General features: G+C 39.3%; 1 protein-coding gene across 5 annotated transcripts in view; it reads right to left on the minus strand.

The window, feature by feature from the left end:
* Positions 1–25,575, minus strand: part of PTPRM (protein tyrosine phosphatase receptor type M) — an 844,030-nt gene that overhangs the window by 515,667 nt on the left and 302,788 nt on the right. For all 5 annotated transcript variants that reach the window (XM_009252252.4, XM_054537539.2, XM_054537541.2 and 2 more), the window contains one exon: positions 7,135–7,406. In XM_009252252.4, coding sequence (XP_009250527.2) covers positions 7,135–7,406 — 272 coding nt within the window. The remainder of the gene's footprint in view (positions 1–7,134; positions 7,407–25,575) is intronic.

Genomic DNA, 25,575 nt, shown 5'->3' on the forward strand with positions numbered 1-25,575 from the left:
GCAGTGCTGTATGAGAGCAGTTCTGGAATGTTCTGACAGAAAGGAACTTGGTTCACTTTGTCTCATGCAGTGTTTCACAAAAGGATTTGTTCCTGGAGCCCTTTTTTCATTTAACACCTTTTGACATTCCACTAAATACATTTAGGAAGCGCCTTAGCAGGGAGAAAGCATCAACTATTAACTGGTTCCCTTTTTACCATCTTCCACAAATCTTAACAGTGGCTCAACAAACTGCCACCACTTCTTAAGAGGCTAGCGTATCCCCAATGTGCTTTTCCTTTCATCTTCAACCCCTAATTACCCTAATTACTACCCCCCACCCCACTGTAATTAGGAAAGTGAGGCTCATAAAGTTTAAATTAGTTGCCCAAGCTTCTAAGTAAGCAGGGCTGATATTCAAATCCCATTCTTTGTAACACAAAGTGTATGTTCTTTTACTGTCCTCTGATGCTGCCCATGTGCAAACAATTTATAATATGAAATTCCTTTAAAAGAATTCATTAATCAATTTTCACTCATATCAAAACTACTTACTAGTGTGAAATTTGCTTATAGAAATAAAGTACTATATGAAGTATTTTAACACATAAATATTTCAAGTATACATGAACCTTATATTAATATTTTAGAATTCTAGAATATATCCTGCAGCCTACGTAATAATTGTAGGGGTGGTGTCTACAGGAAGCTGACTTCCTGTACCCTGAGAGATGGCTTCTCAAAGGTGTCACCTCCTTTAGATGCCCATATCCTATTATCTTGTCTTCAGCTTTCAGGCCTAGAAACAGCCTGAGAATGCATCACTTGGATATTGAGTTTTATGCACCATGTTCACATAAGAAAATGTTATACACATGCATCCATGCACACACAATACTGGAAAAAAATATAAATATATATATATAACATATATATATATATATTTTTTTTTTTCTGAGACGGAGTCTTGCTCTGTCCCCCAGGCTGGAGTGCAGTGGCGCAATCTTGGCTCACTGCAAGCTCCGCCTCCCGGGTTCACGCCATTCTCCTACCTCAGCCTCCCAAGTAGCTGGGACTACAGGTGCCCGCCACCACGCCCGGCTAATTTTTTGTGTTTTTTAGTAGAGACAGGGTTTCACCGTGTTAGCCAGGCTGGTCTCGATCTCCTGACCTCATGATCCGCCTGCCTCAGCCTCCCACAGTGCTGGGATTACAGGCGTGAGCCACCACGCCTGGCCTGGAAAATATATTTTTTATATTTTGGAATCAGAAATATAATAGTCAAAAACCAGAGTCACATTTTCAGGCCAGTACAGAACTCCTCATAAAGAAATCTATATGAGAAATTATATCAAAAGCAGACGGGCTCTTGCATGACTTGTATTTCTGAGAGCATCAGACTACAACAGGCATCTCCTCAGTACACGTGTGCCGGCCCCATGGACTAGGGACTGGATCTGCAGCCCAAGGAAGCCCCTCCCCTGGCTCAACTTCACAGCTTATTGTTTGTTTTGTTTTGTTTTTTGTCCAGGCTTTTCTTCTGACCATCTCTAATTAGGCTGACACCTCAGGCCAGGGGTGAAAATTGGATTTGGTAGGTGTCTTCCTTTTACTTTATATCTGTGAATATGGCCTGTCCTTCTTATCCCAACTGGGAAACCTCATTCAGGTCTTACATAGCGATTTTAAGGCCTGCAATTCAGTGTCTGGGAAGGTTCCTGCTGACATCTCTCTTGCCACATCTACAATGTGCCATTTACCTAATAGTTTATATTGCTATTAGGGCAATGATTTCAATTTGTTTACTGCCCAGCAGATAAAGAGGAAATAATAAGGAAGTGCTACCTTAACTCTGTCTTTAAAAATTCCAAGGCTGATGCTTGGTGGAAGTGCTCAGGAATTAAACAAACAAGTGGGTTTTCAGTAGATCTACACCCTTTACAGATGTTCATCAGGAGTTGGTAGTAGCCCACCTGCATGAGGGCAGCCAGTGCTAACAATGTTTTTGCTCTGATCTTCTTCTTCCCCATTTTTGTTTCCTCAAACAGGTTTTAAGGAGAGTGGAGATTTAAAGTCAAGATGTGGGCTTTTTATTTTCATTATATACTTAATTCTTAGAACAAGTAGAATGGGAAAGGAGTGACTGATAAATCTAAGATTCAAAATAGTCCCGTCGAAACTAAAAGGCCAGATTATTGCTTTGGAGCTTTCTGTAGGTACCCAGCCATCCAGTCGTTAAACGTTTTCATGGGTATTTGAAAAGAAGACCATGTACTTGTAATAACTGTTCTTTTCTCAAGTTTCTGCCTTGTGCTTTGACCTGGATTGCATTATTATTGTTTATGCAACGAAAAAAAAGGAAAGCACAAGCTTTTCCTGTATATTATATTTCCATTTCCATTTTAAAATAAAAATTTTCCCAACAACAAAAATAAATAAAAACTTAGCAACACTGTATTAAAGAATCTCTACAAATCCATCTTTAAATTCAAAGTATGAAGCTATTCCTAATGAATCTATCAGTGCTATGAACTGAATGTCTGTGTACTCCCCAGGTTGACGCTGAAACCCTAATCCCAAATATGGTGGTATTAGGAGGTGGGCCTTGGGGAGGTGATGGGGTCACAATGGGGGAGCCCTCGTGATGGGAGTAGACCTTCGTAAGAAGAGACGTGAGAGCTCTTGCTTCCCTGACCTCCCCCTAACTGTGTGAGGACACAGAAAGAAGATGACCACCTGCAAACCAGGAAGAGAGTTGCACCAGAATCTGACGATGCTGGCACCCTGATCTTGGACTTCTCAAACTCTAGAAATGTGAGAAATATTGTCTGTTGTTTAAGCCATACAGTCCTGTGGTATTTTGTTACTGCAGCACAGCAGACTAAGATACCAATGAAGCAATACATTCAAAAGTGAACCAAAAAGCTATGAGAAAAAAATTCTAACTTAATTTGGCAAATCATTTACTGCTCAGTAAAGTGTGAGAGATGACAGTGAAAAGTGAGAGGGCTTAAAGGTTAGGAGCAGAAATTCACAATTGGGAAGGTGAAATATGTTATCCAAAGGTGCTCAAGAAAGTAAGAATTCACTGAAAATGACAATAGCCTGAAATATATAGGACCATCTTACTCTCAGTGCAGTTTAACAGTTCCTTTTTAAAGTCTGGTCTTCCAAGACTGTTCATAAACCACATCATTCCTTTAATGCAGCTGACTGAGGTACGGGTATAAAAGGCAAAACAGAAATTCCATGTCTGACTGTAGCCAAGGCCATGCTCAACCAGCACACTGTGGCTCTGGAGGCTGTGATGGTCTCAAGAGAACCCATTCTAGAGGTTTTGTGTGGGCACTGCTAAGGCCTAAGAGAAGAAACTCAGGGAAAAGATGAGCAGGACATACCTTCTGATCTCAACTAGGAGTGTTGTCCACTGGCCTCAATCCAGCAGACAACTGGAGACTGAGGAAGAACCTAGAATAGGTCCCAGAGGGGCAGTGGGAACATTCCAGATCCCTGTCTTCCCTACTTTGGGAAAGGCTCCTCCAAAAGAAGGTTTTTAATCACATTCAGCTTCTCAGCCTAAGCCACCATACAAAAACCTCTGGAGGCCTAGCTTGGCCAAACCCAGTTCTACTGGTTGCCTTTTTTTTTTTTTTTTTGAGACAGGGTCTTGTTCTGTCTCCCAGGCTGGAGTGCAGCGGCACAATCTCAGCTCACTGCAACCTCCGCCTCCCTGGTTCAAGGGATTCTTGTGCCTCAGCCTCCCAAGTGGCTGGGACTACAGGCGTGCACCACCACGCCCAGCTAATTTTTGTATTTTTAGTAAAGATGGGGTTTCACCATGTTGACCAGGCTGGTCCTGAACTCCTGACCTCAAGCAATCCACCTGCCTACCTGCCTCAGCCTCCCAAAGTGCTAGAACTAAAGGCACGAGCCATTGCGCCCAGCCACCCACTTGCTTTTTAACCCTATGAAATGCATTTCCTAAGTTTTGTCCCAGAGGCCACATGCTTTAAATTATTGATTGGTCACTAGTACATTTATATATAAAGCATATGTTTATTAAATAGGATATTTTCCTTCTGGAGGAAAAACAAATTTTTACTTTTTGTTTTATAAATAAAACCAGTACATGTACATTGGGGAAAACTGAGAATATAACAGATGGCCCAAAAAAAAAAAAAAAGTTTACCTGTTATCCCACTAGCTAGAGAGATTCTACTTTCTTTTTTCCTTATTTTTATTTTTTTTTCTTGAGGCAAGGTCTCACTCTGTCACCCAGGCTGGAGGGCAGTGGCACGACCACAGCTCACTGAGGCCTCGACCTCCCAGGCTCAAGCAATCTTCCAGCCTCAGCCTCCAGAGTAGCTGCAACTACAGGTGCATGCCACCATGTCCTGCTAATTTTTTTTTTTTTTTTTTTTTTTGAGACACTGGATTTCGCCATGTTGCCCAGGCTGGTCTTAAACTCCTGGACTCAGGTGATCCTCCCACCTCGGCCTCCCAAAGTGCTGGGATTACAGGCTTGAGCTGCTGCACCCAGCCAAGATACCACTTTCTTAAGTATTTATTTCAGGATATATTTCAGTCTTTATTAGATTTTTTAAATTTAAAAATAGAATTTAACGCATTGCTTTATACCTGTTTAATCCATTTAACAACATAACCTTAAATGTATCATTAAATTTTCTTCCATAACATTATTCTTAATGCTTGCAAAATAAATTTTTGTATTGAGGTAGCATAAATTAACAAATCCTCTATTGTTGGAAAACTACTGTTTCTGATTTTTCTTTACTATAAATAAGCTGCTATGAATATCCCAGTAGTTAATTATTTGCAATCACTCTTCATTACTTCTTTAGGATAAATTCCTAATAGTGGATTGCTAGATTTAAGCATATCTAAATTTTTTAACAATTTTAAAACTTATTGCCAAAGTACATACTCTAAAAAGATCTTAACAATTTACACGTGTACTCACAGAGCTTTCCCTGTCTTTATTTCCATTAAAAAAAAACACACACACATTTACTTGCCACTCATTAAATCCTAGAAATTGTCGTAGGCATATGCCTACAAAGATAAATTAAGCAAGAAATTTAAAGCCCATTTATTCATCAGTCCAGGGAGAGAGAAATTGGGGTTGATGGATCTTAACTCATAAACACCAAACCTGCAGAATGGATTACTGGATGCTGTTCACACCCATTTTGAAGACAAGCAGCCCTGGAAAGCCCTAGCTTTCCCTTCCCTATGTCTAGCCAAGCACCTCAATTAAACATGAAAAATGATCTTAGATGCATGTTCCAGCTGGCTCCTGTCTGAGCTAAAGGAATTAAAGAAAGAGAAAAGCAAAATATTGCAATCCTCTTTATTCCTCCTCGTAGTTGGCCATTAATTGAGTATTCTCAATACTGTTATTTTTAAAAGATGCTGTGGACAAAAAAGAAAAAGCTCTCCAAATGCCCGTTGTCACTAATTTCCCACTTTGATCCTAAGTTAGGATGCTCTTGTGTCACAGGCATCCCCAACAGAAGGGCAGACAGGACGTGACGTCAGAACTGCTTTGGCACCACTTTTGAACTGTCCATGGGCCTCCGCCCTTCAGTTACTTTAAACAGGAACTCAAAGCAGTTACTGCGGGTCTCCACAGAGCCCCCAAAATAACAGAACAGGCCTTGTGGCAATGCCTCTGTGACAAGGACTCCACCTACATCTGGTATTTTCTTCCTGTTGCTTACGTGGGTAGAAGCAGGGACCTGCCCCTCACTGGCTTGTCTCCACAGGGCTCATCTCTTATGACTCATTTACTCCTGAGACCCATTTGCAGAGGGCGTCTTCTTTTAGACTCAGGTGCTATGTCTTTCTGCGTCACATATGGCCTACTTAATATAGAAACTAAAATATCCAGCTGGGCACAATGGCTCATGCCTGTAATTCTAGCACTTTGGGAGGCTGAGGTGGCAGGATCACTTGAGACCAGGAGTTTGAGACCAGCCTGGGCAACATAGCAAGGTCCTGTCTCTACAAAAAAATTTAAAAAATTAGCCCAACATAGTGGCATATGTCTGTATTTCCAGCTACTTGGGAGGCTGAGGTGGGAGAATCACTTGAGCCCAGGAGTCTGAGGCTGGAGTGAATTGTGATCACAACACTGTACTCTAGCCCGGGTGATGGAACGAGTCCCAGTCTCAAAAAAAAAAGAAAGAAAAGAAAATATATTTGCAAACCCCGTAGATAGCATTTCTTGCCCTCCTACAAGTGACTGCTTTTATTTTCTTAAACCAATACATGCCAGGCATAAACAAATTTTGAATTGTATGTTTTACTAATTTGACAAAGCCTTAAGACAATCCTTATCAAATAGCATAGGTTTTTCTTGCACTGTTATAAAAATTTATTTATTTATTTATTTAAATTGCAGATTCAGGAGAAACAAGTGCAGGTTTGTTACCTGGGTAAATTGCATGATTCTGAGGTTTGGAGGTATGATTAATCCCATCACCCAGGTAGTGAGCACAGTACCCAAAAGTTAAGTTTTTCCACCCTTGCTCCCCTCCTCCTTTTTGTATTCTCTAGTGTCTACTGTTCCCATCTTTATGTCCATATGCACCCAATGCTTAGCTCCTACTTATAAGTAAAAACATGCAGCATTTGGTTTTCTGTTTTTGCATTAATTCGCTTGGGATAATGGCTTCCAGTTGCTGCTAAAGACATGATTTCATTCTTTTTTATGGCTGCACACTATTCCATGGTGTGTATGTACCATGTTTTTTTTAATCCAGTCCACCATTGATGGACACCTAGGTGGATTCCATGTCTTTGCTATTATGAATTGTGCTGTGATAAACATTCTACCAAAAAAACACCTGAACTCATGTAATTGATTTTCCTTTGGTTATATACCCAGTAATGGGATTGCTGGGTTGAACAGTAAGTCTCTGTTCAGTTCTTTGAGAAGTATCCAAGCTGCTTTACAAAGGGGCTGAACTAATTTACAATCCCACCAACAGCATAGGATGAGAGTTCCCCTTTCTCCACAACCTCGCCAACAAAAATACAACAACCTTTTCTGATTACAATGATATAACAATAATTTATATTTTTAGAAATTAGAGGATGCTTCAAAATATGTAATAAAAAGAAAGCACATACCTGATAAAAGTTAGGCCAGAAAGTACTAATGGCCAGTTCTGCCCTGTTCCATGTACGTGTTGGGTCTCCAGATATATTCCAGATAGGATTCCCCAGTGGCCCGTTATTGACCTTCACGTAGACATTGAGTAACCCCGGAGGAGAATTACTCTTGCTGGACACAAAATAGTGAAAATCGATGCAGTGGGTATCATTTTCTTTAAGTTGGGGTAAGAGCAGGTGGGCTCTCTGCCCCTCAGGTCTCCCAGAGGCATTCACCAGCATGAAAGAACCTGCAAAAACAAAATCAAGGAGAGTCATACCCTGAAACACTACTTTCTGGTTATCTCTGAAAAACCAACACCATCTACATGGGCTGGCACTGCAATTCCATGTCTTACTTAGGCTTAAACTGCCATTTCTTTCATTCCTATTTCATATATCACCTCCTCCTCCTCCTATCATCCCCCTATGTGTTCTCAAGAGTGCACATAGTATTAATGGAAAATTCCCTGGATGTTACTGTAATTTGACTTCTAAATAACAGAAATGTAGCATAATGTTTGTAGACTCGCCTTAGTCTAGCAGTCAAGAGTCACAGGTGATTATTTAAATTAAAAATTAAAATTCCATATTTAAAATGCATGTCCTCATTCACACCAACTGTGTTTCAAGTGCTCAACAGCCACGTGTGACAAGTAGCTACCACACTGGGCAGCACAGATACAGAGCATCTCCATCCAGCAGAAAGTTCTACTGAACAGCACTGTCCCATCATGTAAGCATTACTCAGTAATCACTCTGTATAACCTAGATAAAGACAAAAGATTAGGTGGGCTGTGCATCTTAGGGTCATGATATTGGCCCCATCTGTTCCCTGCTGTCAATGTAATACGATCCTCTTGCACTTCAGCACCAGTACCCCACCTCCATCGCTGGAACAACTGACTTCTCCTTGACAGTGGAGGTGTTCTCACAACAAGGTGATGACTTAGACAATCATTGCCCCAACTGGAGGACGATCATTCCAAGAAGTCTCATGAGCTCTTTGGATCTTGACCCCAATGGCCCTAACCTACCTATGAGTGTTGAGGAGCTTCCAGATGGATTCAAGCTTTCCAGATACCAAGCACTTGAGCCTTCCCCATATGAATTTTATACTTCACACAGTAAAAGATAAAAGCAAAATGTTCTAAGATACAAGGGAAAATAGGTTATCATAGGTCTGCTTTAGCACAGAGAAAAAATGTATTGAAATTCTAAGGAGGAAGTACACCTGAACTTGGAGTATAAAAATGAAAAAAATAAAAATACTACACAGATGGGTACCCTCATTGTGAATCATAATGTTCAAGGTGTGTATATATGTTAATATGTGTCTATTGCCTACCCACACATATCAGTAAACACACACATACACAGTATTAGAAAATGTATGGAATTTCTGTGTTGTTTACATGCTGTAATTGCCTAAACAGCAAAACAAGAAGACCACCTTTTTACAGTAATTCCCAAAGAATTACTGTAAGTATCAAATGAAAAATACAGATGTAGATATCCTTCACAGATTAAGAGATTGTTGTTAAAGGATCTATATTATCATATGCTTTCTTATGGTTGCTACCTTTACAGCTACGAGGTGAGCCAGGTTTAACACCATTTATGATAAACAGAAACGGGGTCACAGAGAGATTAGAAGCAGCTTATCTAGGTTTTAGGATGAGTTAGTGGCAAAACCAGAACTTTGAGCTTCTGAGTTTCCAGCCCATTACTCATTCTGCCACACTCCAGTAAACCCATGTTTCTTCATGTGCTTTTTGAACATATATGAAAAAAACACCCTTTCACAGCAGTGAAGGGAAATTATAGTAGCTATTTTAAAACAGAGCAATTTTTCAAGCAATGAATGTTATGCACCTAGAAATACAAAAGCCAAGTCACAAGCGAACCTATCTATGAAATATAACTTACCTATGAAATATATTTCAGCATTAAGGAAGAGCTTTAACTGTGATTTAAGAAAGAGTTGGGGCAGCGAAAGAACAAGTGACGAGAGTATCATTGAAATAATTCAGGTTAGTTATTGTTTACAAATGTAAAAAATCTTCAAAACATGCAGGGTTGATGAACCCCATCACAAATCCAGAGTAGGACGTTGGTGTGTATGAGTTACAGATTGTGTTTTTCTGCTCTTAGTAAAACACAAGTTGATTTACGCCAGATTCTATCACTGGGGGCTCTGTTATCTACAACAGTTACCACATATATTCTTACTGGTGGAGCTGAGGCATGACATGTTCTTGAGGTCACGTTTGAATGAACAAAACCTTGAGTATGGCCATATTGCCAAGGATATTGTTTCTCTCATTGTCCCCATCACTTAAGCTTGGGCAAGCATGGGTGGAAAGCACGGCAACATACACAGGACAGCCAAGTAAGTGTTGCCAACATCCTGTGAAGCACCCAGAGGAGCCTCCTTTCACACATTTACATAAACTGGGTACCTTTCTACCATTACTGTTTAGGAAATCACCCAGTTTTCTGAAACTGTTATTTTCCTAACTACACTGGCTGCCTCCAATGCTGAATCCACCGTGCTCCATTCCAGCATGAAATGCTCTTACACTCTTGTGTCTAAAGTACACAAGAATTTTTATATTGAGATCCAGGTGAAATTCAGGTATAATCTAAGTTACTCAAGTGATGCTAGCTTTTATAGTCCTTTCTCCTCCTTTTTTCCGTTTGACTAAGAATAGTCTGTTTTGCTTTGAGGCATGCTTCTGTAGTGCAGATTAGCTCATAGAGGATTACTAGATAGGGGAGTGACATCCCTATTACACACAAGTCCTCTTGATTTATGTGCAATTTTTTGCAGGACATTCATATCGTGAAGTGATGAGGGGCAACTGTCCTCTCAAATAAAGGGAAAGCTTTATCAGTGCATGATGTCTTTTAAACAAAGCTGAAGATCCTACAGAAGTGTCCTTCCTCAATGCAAGGAATGGCAAGAAGGGGGTTTCATGGTTTCATTCCTCTTTCCACTCCTAAGCTGTCTCTGAAACTGTAAGAATGGGTGAAGAACTGTGAAGCCTCTGCCTCCTTCCTCTGTGTTTAAAAAGGACAAAAAAAGAAAAGGACTGATGAAGAAGACAAACCTCAGATCATAATTTTATGTTCACAGCAAGTAGTCTCTATTAGAAGAGAATGACTTCGAGGACTTCTATGGAGAGTGGGAAGAAGTGGAGGCCTTGGGTTCAGGGTCTGGGGTTCAGGGCTGAGGATGGTCTCATGGGGGTCTGTGCCAGAGTGGAGTTCAGAGAGCCAGCACTTTTATTAGCTTCGTCAATGTTTTTGTTCACTTGCCAGCTACAAAGCTGCACAGATTTGGAAGGGTCAGCCCCAATCCCGTTCTTCTCACAAGATCTGCTATTTTCTCTCTCTCTCTCCTTCCCTTTTTTTTTTTTTTAAAGATGGAGCTTTGCTCTTGTTGCCCAGGCGGGAGTGCAATGGCATGATCTCGGCTCACTGTAACCTCCGCCTCCTGGGTTCAAGCAATTCTCCTGCCTCAGCCTCCTAACTAGCTGGGATTACAGGTGCCTGCCACCACGCCTGGCTAATTTTTTGTATTTTTAGTAGAGACAAGGTTTCACCATGTTGGTCAGGCTGGTCTTGAACTCCTGACCTTAGGTAATCCACCCACCTCGGCCTCCCAAAGTGCTGGGATTACAGGCATGAGCCACTGCGCCTGGCCTAAGATCTGCTATTTTCAGCATGTGATTTTGTGAAATTCATGAGAGGCTTCTCAAGTACAGTGGCAGGGCTTTGGTAGAAATGCAGACTCTATGCACAGTCTTCGTCTGGCAGGGGTTCAGGTCCTTGGGAGGCAATTCTGTCTGGACTGCCCCCATGGTCGCTAGCACAGCTAGTCTCTCCCAAATGATCTGGAAATCAATTAAGCAGCACTCAGATTTCAACACTCATGATCTTTTAGAGGAAAAGTCTCTGCCGAGCACCTTCCCCTGTGGTACACTGCTCTGCAAGATTCCCTTTTTCCCTTCCTCTACAGTCTCCCAATTGGTGTATCTATGCAGCCTCGTAATTAACCACGAATGCATACAAGGCAAGCGGGACAAAGCCTGCCACAAAGCACAAGCCCAGCAAATGCTCCTGACTTTCATTATGATGACTTTAGCTCCTCAACCCTCCTAAATGTATGGCTTTTTAAAATTATGTGGCTCTTTTTTAGAGACAGGGTCTCACTCTGTCCCCCAGGCTGGAGTGCAGTGGCAGGGTCACGGCTCACAGCAGCCTCGACCTCCTGGGCTCAAGTGATCCTCCCATTTCAGCCTCCCGAGTAGCTGGGATCATAGGTGTGCATCACCACACCTGGCTAATTTTTTTTATTTTTTATTTTGCAGAGACAGGGTCTTACTATGTTGCCCAGGCTGGTCTCTAACTCCGTGATTAAAGCAATCTTCCTGCCTCACCCTCCCAAATGTTAGGAATACAGGTGTGAGCCACTGTGGCCAGCTGGAATTCATTACCATTTATCTCTCTTTCCCCCTGTTCACCTCACAACTCTCCTGGTCCTACTATAATTCATCTAAGTGGTAATTTTTAAGTTTCCTTTGTTTATGAGAGAAGAACATTAGCACTGAGATAACATAAAACCTTCAACTCAATTAATCTTGCCCTTACGTTTTTGGGGAAAGGGTATCTTTATTTCAGTGTGTGGCCATCAGGACTTAACTCACAGCTTTAAAGTATAAAAGGTGACGTTTCTATCCACACTCGTGTTTGCTGACAGTGGTGTACTATTATGTGCCAATGAGTTTACAGAAGCAAATATGAAAGTCTAGCAACCTCCAGTAAAGTTACAGTTGGCAGGAGGGAGAGAAGTGTTGCTTCTTAGTTTGTTTTTATCACCTACCTGCTACAAAGGTATAAAGTCAACTCACCAACCAATGTTTAGAGAATTACAGAATTCAAAGCATTTATATTCAATTTTAGACTATTAAGTCTGTTTTTTAAACTATCCCTATATGGCTGAATGTTTAATTTTCACCTTCTACTTAAATGTTTTGACTGCAAGGAAATGCATTTTCAAAGAGTAATTGGGTCTCCCTCTGTAGTTACTTCCTTACAATTCTTTCCTCCTACAAAAAGCATTCCAGCTGGGTAAATTTTTAAAAAATCATAATTCAAATTAGCATAGAAGTTCTGTTTGTGTTCAGATAACAAAACACCTTTAAGTCACTAGTATATAAGTAGAAAGTATACCATTGCAGGCACATGAAATGAGCTCTGCATGATGGAGTCAGCTTCAAAAAGGGACAGCCTTTAGATGCAGACTTAGAAGCTTCTTAAGAATAATTATTTTGGTTTCCCCAAAAAGGAAAACTCTTTGATAAGAACATGCAATGTTCACATTCTCAAATCTCTGGGTGAATTAAATTTAGCTAATCATATCCATTGGCAAAGGCTTTTGATTAAAGTATCTTCCATCATTGTTTGTCACAGCAGTAATAACCACGCAGAATTATTCCTTTCTAACCCATCATTAAAATTTGCATTCGTGTGCTTGGAGCTCTAGATTTGTCAAGGCTGCGAAAACTACATGAATTCTCTTCCAAGTGTATTTGAGAAACTTTGCAAACAACAAAAAAAGAGAATATTTTCCATTATCCAGCAGGAAGAAAGAGTTACATGTCTTCTTCAATACTTTGGCTTACAGAGAAGCAGCATTTTACGAACTTTAAAGCTATTATAAAATTCACTTTTTAAACTTCTTAATTTTAGCAAAAGCCACAGATTATTGGTCTTTGCCTCCCTTTGGCTGTTTTGCCTTTTTCTTGTATGACCATGCCTTTAAATTTGTGGATTCAGAATACGAGAGGCAAACAAAATGTTAACAAGTTCCATCACTGCAGGCATATCTCCTGATTCTAGTTTATGGGGTTATTTGTGCTTCATCTGACCTATTCAGATACAATCAGTTAGAACAATTCAGTTCACTAGAGCAGCACTTCTCAAACAATCTATAATGAAAAACCAGTTTTTCTTTTTAAAAAAAGTCCAGTGCATCTCAGACCAATTTATATAAAATACAATAAACATGAATTGCTAGAAAAATGAAATTGTTTAGTCACACAACATGGTAGCCCCAGATTTGTTATTATTCGATGAAATAAAAATATTCTGTCCAATTCCTATAAAAATTTTCTAAAGACTTGCTCTCAGTTTCTGTACTGGTCAGGGACCAGAAACAATGAGTGGGCCAGCTCTGATCTACGACCATACTGAGTAGCACAGGCTTAAAGTTATAGCAAAGAGTAAAGCAATATAGCATCCTTGGTACCCAAATATACATTTTTCCTCAACAGTAGATGAGGAAAATTGAAAGAAAAGAATGAAAAAAAGAAAAATCTGCTTTCTTAAGCCAAAGGTAAGTTATAAAAGCCAACCCCTTTGAATATGAAAGAACATTGCAGAAGAAAATGAAGAGGGAAAGTGGGAAGCAAGTGGACACACATGGTCATGGTGAATGGAAAGGTTGCACCCAGGCTCTGAATACAGAAAAGACCCGGCGTCAAGGAAAGGAGAAAATAAAGGGTGCCAGCAGGCCACGGCACATGGAATCACCATGTACATCTGCACGTCTTAAGGAGAAGGGGAGAGGGTATGGGAGCAAAATGGGCCACCAGTGCCTAAGCCAGGTGCTCCATGAACTTGATCTAATTAAATCCTCACAACAATGAAGCTCTGAAGAAAGAGAGAGCAGGGCGAACCCACTAGAGGACAAGTGAAAGCATCGGATAGGGCCAAGGGGAATGCAAAGTTTTTACCTTCAAACTCCAAAGGCAATGCTCCTAAGACTAATATTTTTCAAACATTTTGACTGTAACTCTTAGTACAAAATAATAGGTTGTACTTCCCCTGCTGCCCTACTCCAAGACGGAGTTTTGCTCTTGTCACCCAGGTAGGAATGCAATGGCACAATCTCGGCTCACTGCAACCTCTGCCTCCTGGGTTCAAGTGATTCTCATGCCTCAGCCTCCTAAGTAGCTGGGATTACAAGCACGCACCACCGTGTCCAGCTAATTTTTGTATTTTTAGTAGAGACGGGGTTTCACCATGTTGGCCAGGCTGGTCATGAACTCCTGACCTCAGGTGATCCACTTGCCTCAGCCTCCCAAAGTGCTGTGATTACAGATGTGAGCCACTGCACCACGCCAATATATTGTTCTTTACATTTCAGTATACATGTGTAAAGCGACGTGTCTCTATATACATTTACCTACACACACATATCCAGGCTTTCATTAAAAAAAAGTGTATCACTATGCTTCTAACCATGTGTATATATGTACTGCATGTACATTTTCTATTCTAACTCAATTGCATTTTGCAAAATCAATCCATCAATTCTGGCTGCAACCTACAACTGACATCAGAGCCCACAAATGCTTTAAGACCATAATGCAACTCCTCCCAATAATCAAAACCACTGTGCTCTGCTTCCTAAGAAAGCTTTTCATTTTTAATTTGTCCTTTACACTTTGATCTCATCCCCTGATTGTCATAATACCAGGTTACACCCCTCCTCCAACTCCCTCAGTCAGTACTGACACAGCTTCTAAAGAATATGTCTCCAGAAACTTTCTGAAATAGGGAAGAGGAAGGCCTGTGGAGAAATAAATGAACTACGGGAGCAAAGCTCAAAGGGAACAAAGCCTCTGCAGGGAGGTGCCACCATCGCTCTAAAAATGCTTATTAGCACCCATTTCAGTCTGATGAAACCACAGTCTCCAAGCTGCATTCACATTCTGCAGACCAGATATCATATATCCTTCCTAAGCTACTGCCTCTTCTATGTCCCTCCTACAAACATAAAATACTTATTTCTCAGACACTAGGGAATAAGACATGAATAACAAAAATTCTCTCTTCTCCCAAATGACACATTTTCTTTCCGTGTGCCCTGTCTCTTCTTGCCTTCCTTGTGGATTCCCAACAACTACTGAAAAAGACCATTTGTTAGTTGTACTAATTTTTGCCCCATTCATGATATGCTGGTGAAAACACAGTAAGATAGCAAAAAGAAGTAATACTGTATCACAGGGAAGCTGAAGTAAAACTCTCTAACCAACTGCACATCCCTCTACTCTCTGATATGGCTTGGCTGTGTCCCCACCCAAATCACAACTTGAATTGTAGCTCCTATAATCCCCACGTGTCGTGGGAGGGGCCCAGTGGGAGTTAATTGAATCATGGGGGTGGTTACCCTCATGTTGTCCTCATGATAGTGAGTGAGTTCTCATGAAATCTGATGGTTTTATACGGGGCTTTCCCCCCTCTGCTTGGCACTTCTCTCTCATGCCACCATGTGAAGAAGGATGTGTTTGCTCCACCTTCTGCCAGGATTCTAAGTTTCCTGAGTCCTTCCCAGTCACGCAGAACAGTGAGTCAATTAAACCTCTTTCCTTTAAATACTGAGCCTCAGATGTTTCTTCATAGCAGTGTGAGAATGGACTAATACACTCCCTCACCAGGGACAGCAGCTGATGGGATCATCCTGGCATGGATTATTCTACAAGTCATGCCATTTAGTTCATGGTACTCCATTCTACTTGAGAGAATTCCACATCAATCTAGGTGCTACAAAATTAATAAGCACAGCTAATATACCTCAGATGTGCTTATAACCTTTGCTTTAAGACATTTATATTAAATACCAAAAAGATATTCAATTGTCAATTCAGTGATTCACAGCACAACTGAATGGCTATTTTTATTATTCATAAAAATATTGAGCTGAACAAAAATATATTATTTCACCTTAACTAGTCACTTTTAGCCATGGCAGGATTCATCTGAGCACCCATTATGTATTGGGGCACTTTGAGAACCACAAACGAGACAAACTTGTACCTATTCCTCCAGCAAGAACTTCACAGTTTAGTTGTATATCATATTTTAAGTTGTTTTCGTTCAGCACAGAAAGAATAAAAAGAGATTCACAGAATTAGCAAATCAGATCATTAAGTTCACCAACAGTTACATAAGTAACAACCAGAAGTGACTGTCAACTTTATGGATTTAGGACCATCAATCTTAAAAGGGACTTGTGAAACACAGTTATCATAAGAGACAAAGCAGCATTGGAAGAGGCTCACTGCAGAGAGGAAACCTGGGGGGTTCCGTAGTAATAAGTAATGTGCTCTCCTTTTATAAGAAAAGGGAAGCTTTAATGAGAACTAAACTGTATTACAGTGTGTCATTTAGACAAACTGCTTCAATGACTTAGGTCGAAAATACTAGGTGTGAGCTTTGTAATTTATAAGTGAAAAACAAACACTGAGTAAAGCAAACACAACCTTTTAACTATCTGATGACGCTAATGACTGCATCTCAGGAAAAGAGCCGCACATACAACAATCGAGTAGTGACAGGTTGACTATTTAGAACGTTCTAAAGAGACTGTTTAATTTCCCATATGTCAAGTTTTTCATTGATTGACATCTTTAGAAACGGGTTAGTTTTTGTTATAAATCTCAGAATGACATAAGCCATCACAATATAAGCTTCCGTTTATTTTTCCCCTAAATTAGTGTTGATTCAGAAACCTTTTTTTTTCCACATGTGAAAAAAAGCCTATGCTACTCAGTATGGTCTGCAGATCAGAGCTATCTGGTGGTAGTCTACCAGCTAAACTATGACTTGCCTTAAGAAGAAATTGTGCAGTTAGCTTTTACATAAAATGCAGGCCAAACTTAAATATTTTAAAGGTCTATCTTTGACACATTCAAACACTTGCTAGTGGTACTCAGAAGAAGCTTGCTAAATCATCCTTTGTCCTAAAAAACAGTTCAAAAGACTCCAAGGGTTCTGTCGACATCCCTGATTGAGAGCTCCCCACATTCCTGAAGAAGAAGCCAAAGGATGTTTCATTAGCCCAACTAGGGTCAGAAACCAGAGTCATGCAGGAATTTTCACTACTTGATCAGAAGGCAGAAAGAAGGAATGGTCAAAACTTACAAGGTGAGTCAGCGGAGAAAATGAAACGGTGTCCACATTAAACTAACAACACAGTATCATGTTTATAAATTATCAAAAGTCTGGAACTTAAGTAATCTGTTGGATTAATTAACCAGAAAAAGCATCAAAATACCAATAAATAATTAGCAAATAATATGAAAAAGCAATCTGCATTAGCAGAAATACAATTAGAACGGAGATGTCTGGGAAAATAGTTATCTTACCACTAAACCAAGAAATTTAAATGAAAGCAAATGCTGGGTATAATTTTAACATGGATAAATTTCTTAATTACATAAACATTTCAATACCATATGCTTGTGAGGTTCTGGTGAAGCTCCTGCAAGGGTTCAGGAAAGAAAGAAGCAGGGGATTTTATCACACACAGCATCCCAACAGCAGAGGCCACAGAGAGTGTCACACTCCTTGCCAAGAGCAGGCTGGTAGACAAAACTTGCTAGTTCTGTGACCTTATGAAAATCACTCTCAATCTGAGTCAGTTCGTCCATAAACTCAAAAATAAACAGTGCCTACTGTGAAAGAATTGGACTAAAGCAAGCAAAGTACTCTGGACTGTGCTGGACAGGACTTGAGGAGGGCTCCCTGAGCTTGGTAGGAAAAGCTGGGTTCTGTAGCCAAACAACCTGAATTAGGATCTTAACTCAGTCACACCTTGTATGTCCTTGAGTAAGTGAACTAACTCTCCTTTGCAAGTTTCCTAATCAAAGAGGTGGTTGAATAAATTAAATAAGGTAAATCACGTAAAATGCTTCTTAAAAGGGTGACTGGCATAGATATATGTCAAAATTCAACCTTGGTCCCAGTTTTTATCCACATGTATTTGAACTTAGCCTAGAAGACAAGATAACAGAGTTCTTATTTCAAGGAAATTTCTTACACCCATAAAATTATGTGTATCAATGATCATGTGATTACACAGGTTACCAACATCCATCTTTAAATCAGCATAACAAGGTCAGTAATACAAACTAGGCATGGCACTTGAATTTATCTTCAATATCTAAACATGAATGTTCAAATATGAATAATCATTCTAGGTGCAATGTGGAGTGAAAAATCTCCTAGTGTGATTTAAATGCTTAGATGTTACCAAGTCTGTTAAATTATAAATATATATATTTAATTATAACAGCAAAAGGCTACAATAATTAATGGTGATTATGAAAGCTGCTAATTATACTTATAAAACCAATTATTAAAAACGTTCAAATCATTAAATACATAATTATAGTAACAATTAATATGGGAATTGACAATAGCTAACACTTACATGATATTTAATACGTGCTGGGCCTTCTTCCAAATGTTTTACATATATTAACTCTTTTACTCATTACAGACAAGGACAAAACTCAGGCATAGAGGGGTTAAGTAGCTTGCTCAAGATCATGTAGGTAGTAAGTGGTGGAGACAGAATATGAACCTCAGGGAAATGTGCTCTGGACTTTGTGCTCTTAAGCATGATACTAAGCTGCCTCTCAGTTTAAGGGGCAGCACATTAGTTAGATAACTTCAGGAGGAACGTTACATCCTTGTAAGTATATATATAAATAATATCTAATTTTATTTATAAACCTAAGATAGCAGAGCTAAATAAATCTAAGATAGAAGAGAAGGGAACAACATGTGAACATGCTCACTACCATGGGGGCAGGTCCAGGCTAGATTGCTGGAGGACAGGAGACAATGTGGAGCAGGATTCAGCCTTCCCAGTTAGGACCAGCTGACCTGATAGCTGACTGCAGACGCAAAAGTGAACCCAGCCAAGATCAGCCACACATGGCTCAGATCAGCTGAACCATTCAGCTGAGCCCAGCCCCAACTGCTGATCCATAGAATTATCAGCTATGAGTGTTGTTTTAAGACAAGCTTGAGGGTGGATTCTTACTCATGTATATTTTGAGCATTTTTATAATAAAAGTTTTAAATTTTTTTAAAAAGTTTTTAAAAGAGCGAACAGTATCTAAATGAGCTGAATTTTGGATCATGTTATATCATTGAGAATGCATTACAGAAAATTAATATGTCTTCCTTGGGTACTTGATTGGACATGTGATTTAAAAAAGGATAACCAATTTGAAAATTTAATTTGACTAAACCAATTTTTTTTAAATCACCTAATGAGTTTATATCGATACAGACATTTTGAATTTCTCACACACACAAATGCATACACACACACACAGTCATGCATCACTTAAGGACACTTTGGCGAAAGATGGGCCATATATACAACTGCAGTCCCATAAGATTGTAACACTTTAATTTTACTACACCTTTTCTATGTTTAGATACACAAATACTTACCATAGTATTCCGGTTGCCTACAGTTATTCAATACAGTCACATGCTATACAGTTTGCAGTCTAGGAGCAATAGGCCATACCACATAGCCTAGGTGTGGAGTAGGCTCTACCATCTCGATTTGTGTAAGTGCACTCTATCGTGTTCACACAATGAAAAAATCGCCTGACGATACATTTCTCAGAATGTATCCTTGTCATTAAGCAATGCACGACTTTATTACAGGTATATACACACATACAAATATACAGGGAGAGTGACCAGGATAGAGAGAAAGGAAGAGGCAGGGAAGAAATGGTTTTTACAAACAAATCTGCTGAAAAAAGAGTAAAGATGGTAAAGTTCAGGTCTTTGGCAAGAATGGTGCAGGTTGGCCGGGCACGGTGGCTCATGCCTGTAATCCCAGCACTTTGGGAGGCCGAAGCAGGTGGATCACGAGGTCAGGAGTTCAAGACCAGCCTGGCCAATATGGTGAAACCCCGTCTCTACTAAAAATACAAAAAAACTAGCCAGGCATGGTGGTGCAGGCCTGTAGTTCCAGCTACTCGGGAGGCTGAGGCAGGAGAATCACTTGAACCCAGGAGGCGGAGGTTGCAGTGAGCTGAGACTGTGCCACTGCACTCCAGCCTGGGCAATAGAGAGAGACTCCTTCTCAAAAAAAAAAAAAAAAATGGTGCACGTTACCAAGAATGTTTCACTGATACTCATAGTATCCTAGGATACACCATAATACAGTGAACAATTTACCCACTGTGGGGTATGTCACTTATCACTTGTAAAGAATTTCTTTTTTTTTTCTTTTGCTTGAGACAGACCCGTTCTGTCACCCAGGCTGGAGTGCAGTGGCATGATCTCAGCTCACTGCAACCTCTGCCTCCTGGGTTCAGGTGATTCTCCTGCCTCAGCCTCTCCAATAGCTAGGATTACAGGCACCTGCCACCAAGCCCAGCTAACTTATTTTTTTATTTTTAGTAGAGATGGGGTTTCACCACGTTGGCCAGGCTGATCTCGAACTCCTGGCCTCAAGTGATCCACCCGCCACGGACTCCCAAAGTGCTGGGATTACAGGCATAAGCCACCACGCCAGTCCATTTGTGAAGAATTTCTAAAGGAAGCTTTTGGTTTTCTGTTTCTCCTAGTGTTTTCAGCTCCTCAGCTCCTTGCTGTGGGAGCTATAGGATAATTAAAAGAGCTGAACTCAGTGTATCTTGATTTATTCCCTTAGGTGGTCTAGAAACAGATTCATACACGTATATTTCTATCACTGTATCTCTAAGCTTGGCTGGGTGGAAAGTTATTTTTACTGAGTACACTATTTCGTTTTCAGGTTTTGTTGTTGTTGTTAATTCAGAACCCAGTATAACTTATTACATTTCTATTAAGACCTTAGGTTTTAAAACTCATTTTTCATAGAGGTCTAAAGAGGTGTTTCTCTCTTTTTTTTTTTTTTTTTGTCTCTAGCATAACCATGTAAAAAATTTCATTCTTTAAAAGCTTCATTTGAAATGTCCTCACTTGATGATGAATGATCGATCGGCTTTCGAGGGAAATAACTGTATATTAGGGAAAATTCTTTATATTAGCTCTCAGAATATAAAAACATAGCTAAATTCTAGATATCCTTGCAAACTGTTTTGTTTACATAGAGACCCAGTTCGTTGTTTCCCCATTTTAACTTTTCATTAAAAACATTAACAAAAATTGCATATGCCTTTATAAAATGTCAAAAAAAAAGGATTTCAAAGGAAAAATTAACCATTTCTTCCTAACTTTCACTTAACTGACCAGAAACTTATCCCATTTAGACAATAGTATGTTTCCCTCAGGATATTTCTTTATATACAAATAAACATACAGACACATATATGAAGGGTTTTTTTTTTAAACTTTTCCTACTTTACTCAAAGAATAATAAGCTGACACAGTCCTCTGCACTTGTTCTGATCCTTTACCAATAATATAATGTTGACAACTCTTCAGGCCAATAAGGACACAGAGATCCAAATTTACACTTTCGACACCTGCTACGACAAAGAACATCCAATAAGAAGCCATGTGAATGGTCTTCATTTCTACAGAAGAGAGTCCTACAAGTCAGGTTTCTAGCCAAAAGGTATATGTATTTTTAATCTTCCAGGGTTTTGATTTATTGAATATAAATACTAAGCAACTGCTCCAGACATGAAAATAGAATTTTTTAATTTACTAATGATCATGGTCAGTGGTTTATATAAAGTGGCCCTGTTACTTCAAAGAAAAGAAGACTGGCTAATGTGAAAGCAGCTTCCAGCCCAAAAGAAAAGAAGTCTCTTGGCATCCTCTGTTCCAAGCACAAGAAATCATCTTGACTTCCTCTACTCCCTCCTTTTGGTGATGTTGTTGTTACTGTTGTTCTTGTTGTTACTGAACCTGTACTGAGTGCTAGCTATGTGCCAGCCACTCTGCTAAGCACTTTATGTCATTTGGTCCCTTCAGTAACCATTGAGAGAGGTACTGTCATTTTATAATCAGGAGGGTTTAAAAAAACTTCCCTAAGGTCACACAGAAAAGCAGATTGTAATCCAGTCAGTCAGATTCTGGAGCTGATGATTTAGCCTAACATAAAATCAAGGTTTAATAGCACATCTCAGAGTCAGATAACCAAATATTGGTGGCGTATGCTCTCTGGAGAAAATTAAAAATAGAACAAAAAAAAGTGCATTAGAAGCTATTAGGGTCATCTTCAGCTTTGAATTACAAATCTTAAAAAGTAAAATTAGTCAATTCTCAAATTACGTGAGCTATTCTCTTATTAAAAAATAAAAGTTAAAACCCACTACGCTTATGATGACAGTATGGAACCAAAACTAATTCTATTATTTCTTCTCAAGTAAACAAAAGAATTAGTGACAGAATGCAAGATAAGGAGATGAAAATAAAATCTATTATTTAAAAACTACCAACATTCATTGAAAAACATGAATTTTAAATAAGACATTTAATATAATATAAACAATTAAATCAACCCCTGGATCTCTTCAGAAGCCCAGAGGATAGTTTTTATTCTTGTTGCTTCCTAATGCAATAAAATGATATAATAACACTCATGTGGCTTTACTTAAAAATGTTATTTAAGATCAAATTATTCAAAACAGATGTCCAATTCTCTGAGCTTACACAACCCAAGAGAAGACAAACATTATCTACTAAGTGCCAAAATGGTCTGAAGGTCAGAAGCATATCTGTGATGACTCACAGAGGCACTCGATACTAAGTGCTCTTCATCTTCTACCTCCACAGAGTGCCCTCCACAGGTCTGTCAAGAGATGTCATGAGAATCATTTCCAACATTCACTCCTGTATAAATGGCACTTTTATTGTTGCTGACAATGAAATGGGAAGAAATGTACAAGAGTTAATACCACTGATTATCTTGGGTATTTTTATTCAAGGCTAATTTTTCTTTCATTTAACCAGTATTTTTGTAAATAACTCTTTCAAGTAATCGTTTTCAATCCAGGTAAAAAAAAAAAAAAACCAGGTACCCATAAACACACTGGGTAGAATAGCAAACAATATGAATAATAAATGCACAATAATATAATTTTATAATAACATGAAGAGAAAATATTAGGTGGGAATAGTAGACCAATGGTAATCTAAGGCAGTGATATGAGGAAGTGGGAAGGATAAATGGGATATCTTGAGTTACAATCAAAGGATTGTTTGTCTGAATGGATACTGAGAGGCTGGGGAGCTGATGGTGTCCAAAATGATTCTTAGCCTAAACTATGTGAAAGAACAGTGGTTCTTTTACACCATTTACATGATTCCAGTTTATGCTGACAACTGAATTTTATCTGACAAAAAAGCAGAAACAGTAATTTGATACATCTATATCACCAATGATGGATAATCTGAGATATGCCCGGCACTCAATTAGTTGAATTAACTACCACAATGCACTATGAACAAAAAATAACAACAGAGGCATTTTAAATCCTTTTATGTATCTCATTGGCAGAAACACTTTTTCTTTAATTTTTTCTTATCATTTACACAATTATACTAAAAAGAAACAGCAAACTTTAAAATGTACTGTGTATATGTATTGAGTAATCACTGCCCAGGCACTGTCGTAAGCACCACTGATTCAAAGTTGAGTATAATAACTCAAGCCCCATTCTTAAGTCAGGTGTGACAGGAAGATAGTGATGTTGCAATGGTGTGAACACCTCCCTCGTTCAACATTCACTGAGGGAACACACAAAAGTGGCACTGAAGCTAGCTCAGGGAGGTGGGGTGCTAGTGACAGCTCTTTAGAGAAAGGGAACTCTGAGCTGAGTCCTCCGGGATGAGGCGTTAGACAGGCCACAGATGGAGAACAGGCTGGGGATTCAACATTTGTTCATTCCACAAACATTTGTGAGCCTGTTACAGTGAACAGACACTAACACTGGGCATGAAAAAGACGTGTCCACGGCCCCTCAGAAGCTTGCTTCCAGTCTAACAGAGTAAGCAACTGTGTAATTAAGTAATTAAAACACAAAGTTGTAATTGCTATGTCAGAGACATATTCAAATGCCAAAGTGAGAGAATGGCACCGCAGAAAACAATGGCTAACGCAAGTTTAGGATCATCATCAGGGTAAATTAAGAACCGAACTGGACTGTCACTGAGAAACTGTAGAGCACACACAAATGCAAATAGAGACCATCAATATCTTGGAGGGTAGAGGAAGATACTTTATTCACTGTCCAAACTTCATTCACTTCATTCACTGTCCAAACTTTAGAAGGATTAATCAGTGCTCCACAGCTGAAATCAAGATGTGCTTTAACCACAGGAGGAACAGCATGTCCACAGTTGTTGGGAATCACATTATGGCTTTCTAGGAAAGCAACTGGGCTCTTGCGAAAGTAATAGCAGTTCACATTAAAATGCCTTGTTCTTTACAGCTTGGTGTTTTGCTTTTATAAAACTTCTTTCAAGAGCTGCATTGCTGCCTTAAGTGGTATTCCAGGGAGGTGAACTCCCACTTTGCACACAAACAGGTCAGATACGTCAAAACTAACCATTATTGTTGGAGTTTGAAAGCCACTTTATCCCCATGAGAGTTAACTGCCAGAGAGACGGTTCTTTTGTAAAGCGTTTTAGGGAACATCTCTAAACCTTTTCATTAGGCAGAATTACTTCCATAGAGTCTACAGCCAGGCTCAGAAGAGAAAGCTGAACTAAAGGCAAAGAATATTTTTAAATTGTTGAGGAAAAAAAATCTTCAGTGATTTTATATTTCAAATAAAAAATATTCAGGTGATTTAATATTTAAAATTGTCTATCAGATTTTTTATTGATTGGTAGGCAGTGTAATGAAGAGAGGAGGGAATGGGGTACCATCTATTTAAAGTTAAGTTATCTTTCAGTTACATGGAAAATTAAGCCCTAGAGAATACATATACCAAAACAAAACCTCTGAGCAGCCAAAACAGATGTCGTCAAATCCATGCATTTATTCAGTTGACTCACAGCCTGTACTCAACCATATGCACAAAAATTATGTTATCTGGTATCTATACCTTCAGAAATTCACAGGAAAGAAAGACTGCTAAAGCAGACACCCAAGCAACAATGAGAAAACTGAGTTGTCAAAAGGGAAGACACAATAAAATATAAAATACAGTCATGCCAAGTTGCAGCACAGCAGCCAGGGGTAGTTAGGAGCATAAGTAAGCCACTACTCTTTAGTAAATCTGCAGAAAAACATTTATGTTTTTCAACATGGCCTCAACTTACCACAAACATGTTAATTTATGTTGAGTTAGGCAAAAAGGTGCCTGATAAAGTTTAGAGTGATATTCACCTAAAAGCAGTAAAATTTCCTGATACCATAGTGCAGCCAGTTGTCAGCCATCTTGAAAATTCAGCTCTCTAAACCGACTTCATCTGCTGAAGACAAAGTCCACTATGCCACTGTGCAATTTCAACTTCAGTTTCACTTTTCATTTCAGAACCATGAGCTTTCATAAGATTACAAAGATTAACTTGCATATGGCTCAATCTCTAGCCTAAGGGAAGACACTGGGGCTCTTAGCCTTGAGATTACTCCTGATGCATATGCCA

This window comes from Pongo abelii, chromosome 17, assembly GCF_028885655.2.
Source record: "Pongo abelii isolate AG06213 chromosome 17, NHGRI_mPonAbe1-v2.0_pri, whole genome shotgun sequence".
In the NCBI taxonomy this organism is placed as follows: domain Eukaryota; kingdom Metazoa; phylum Chordata; class Mammalia; order Primates; family Hominidae; genus Pongo; species Pongo abelii.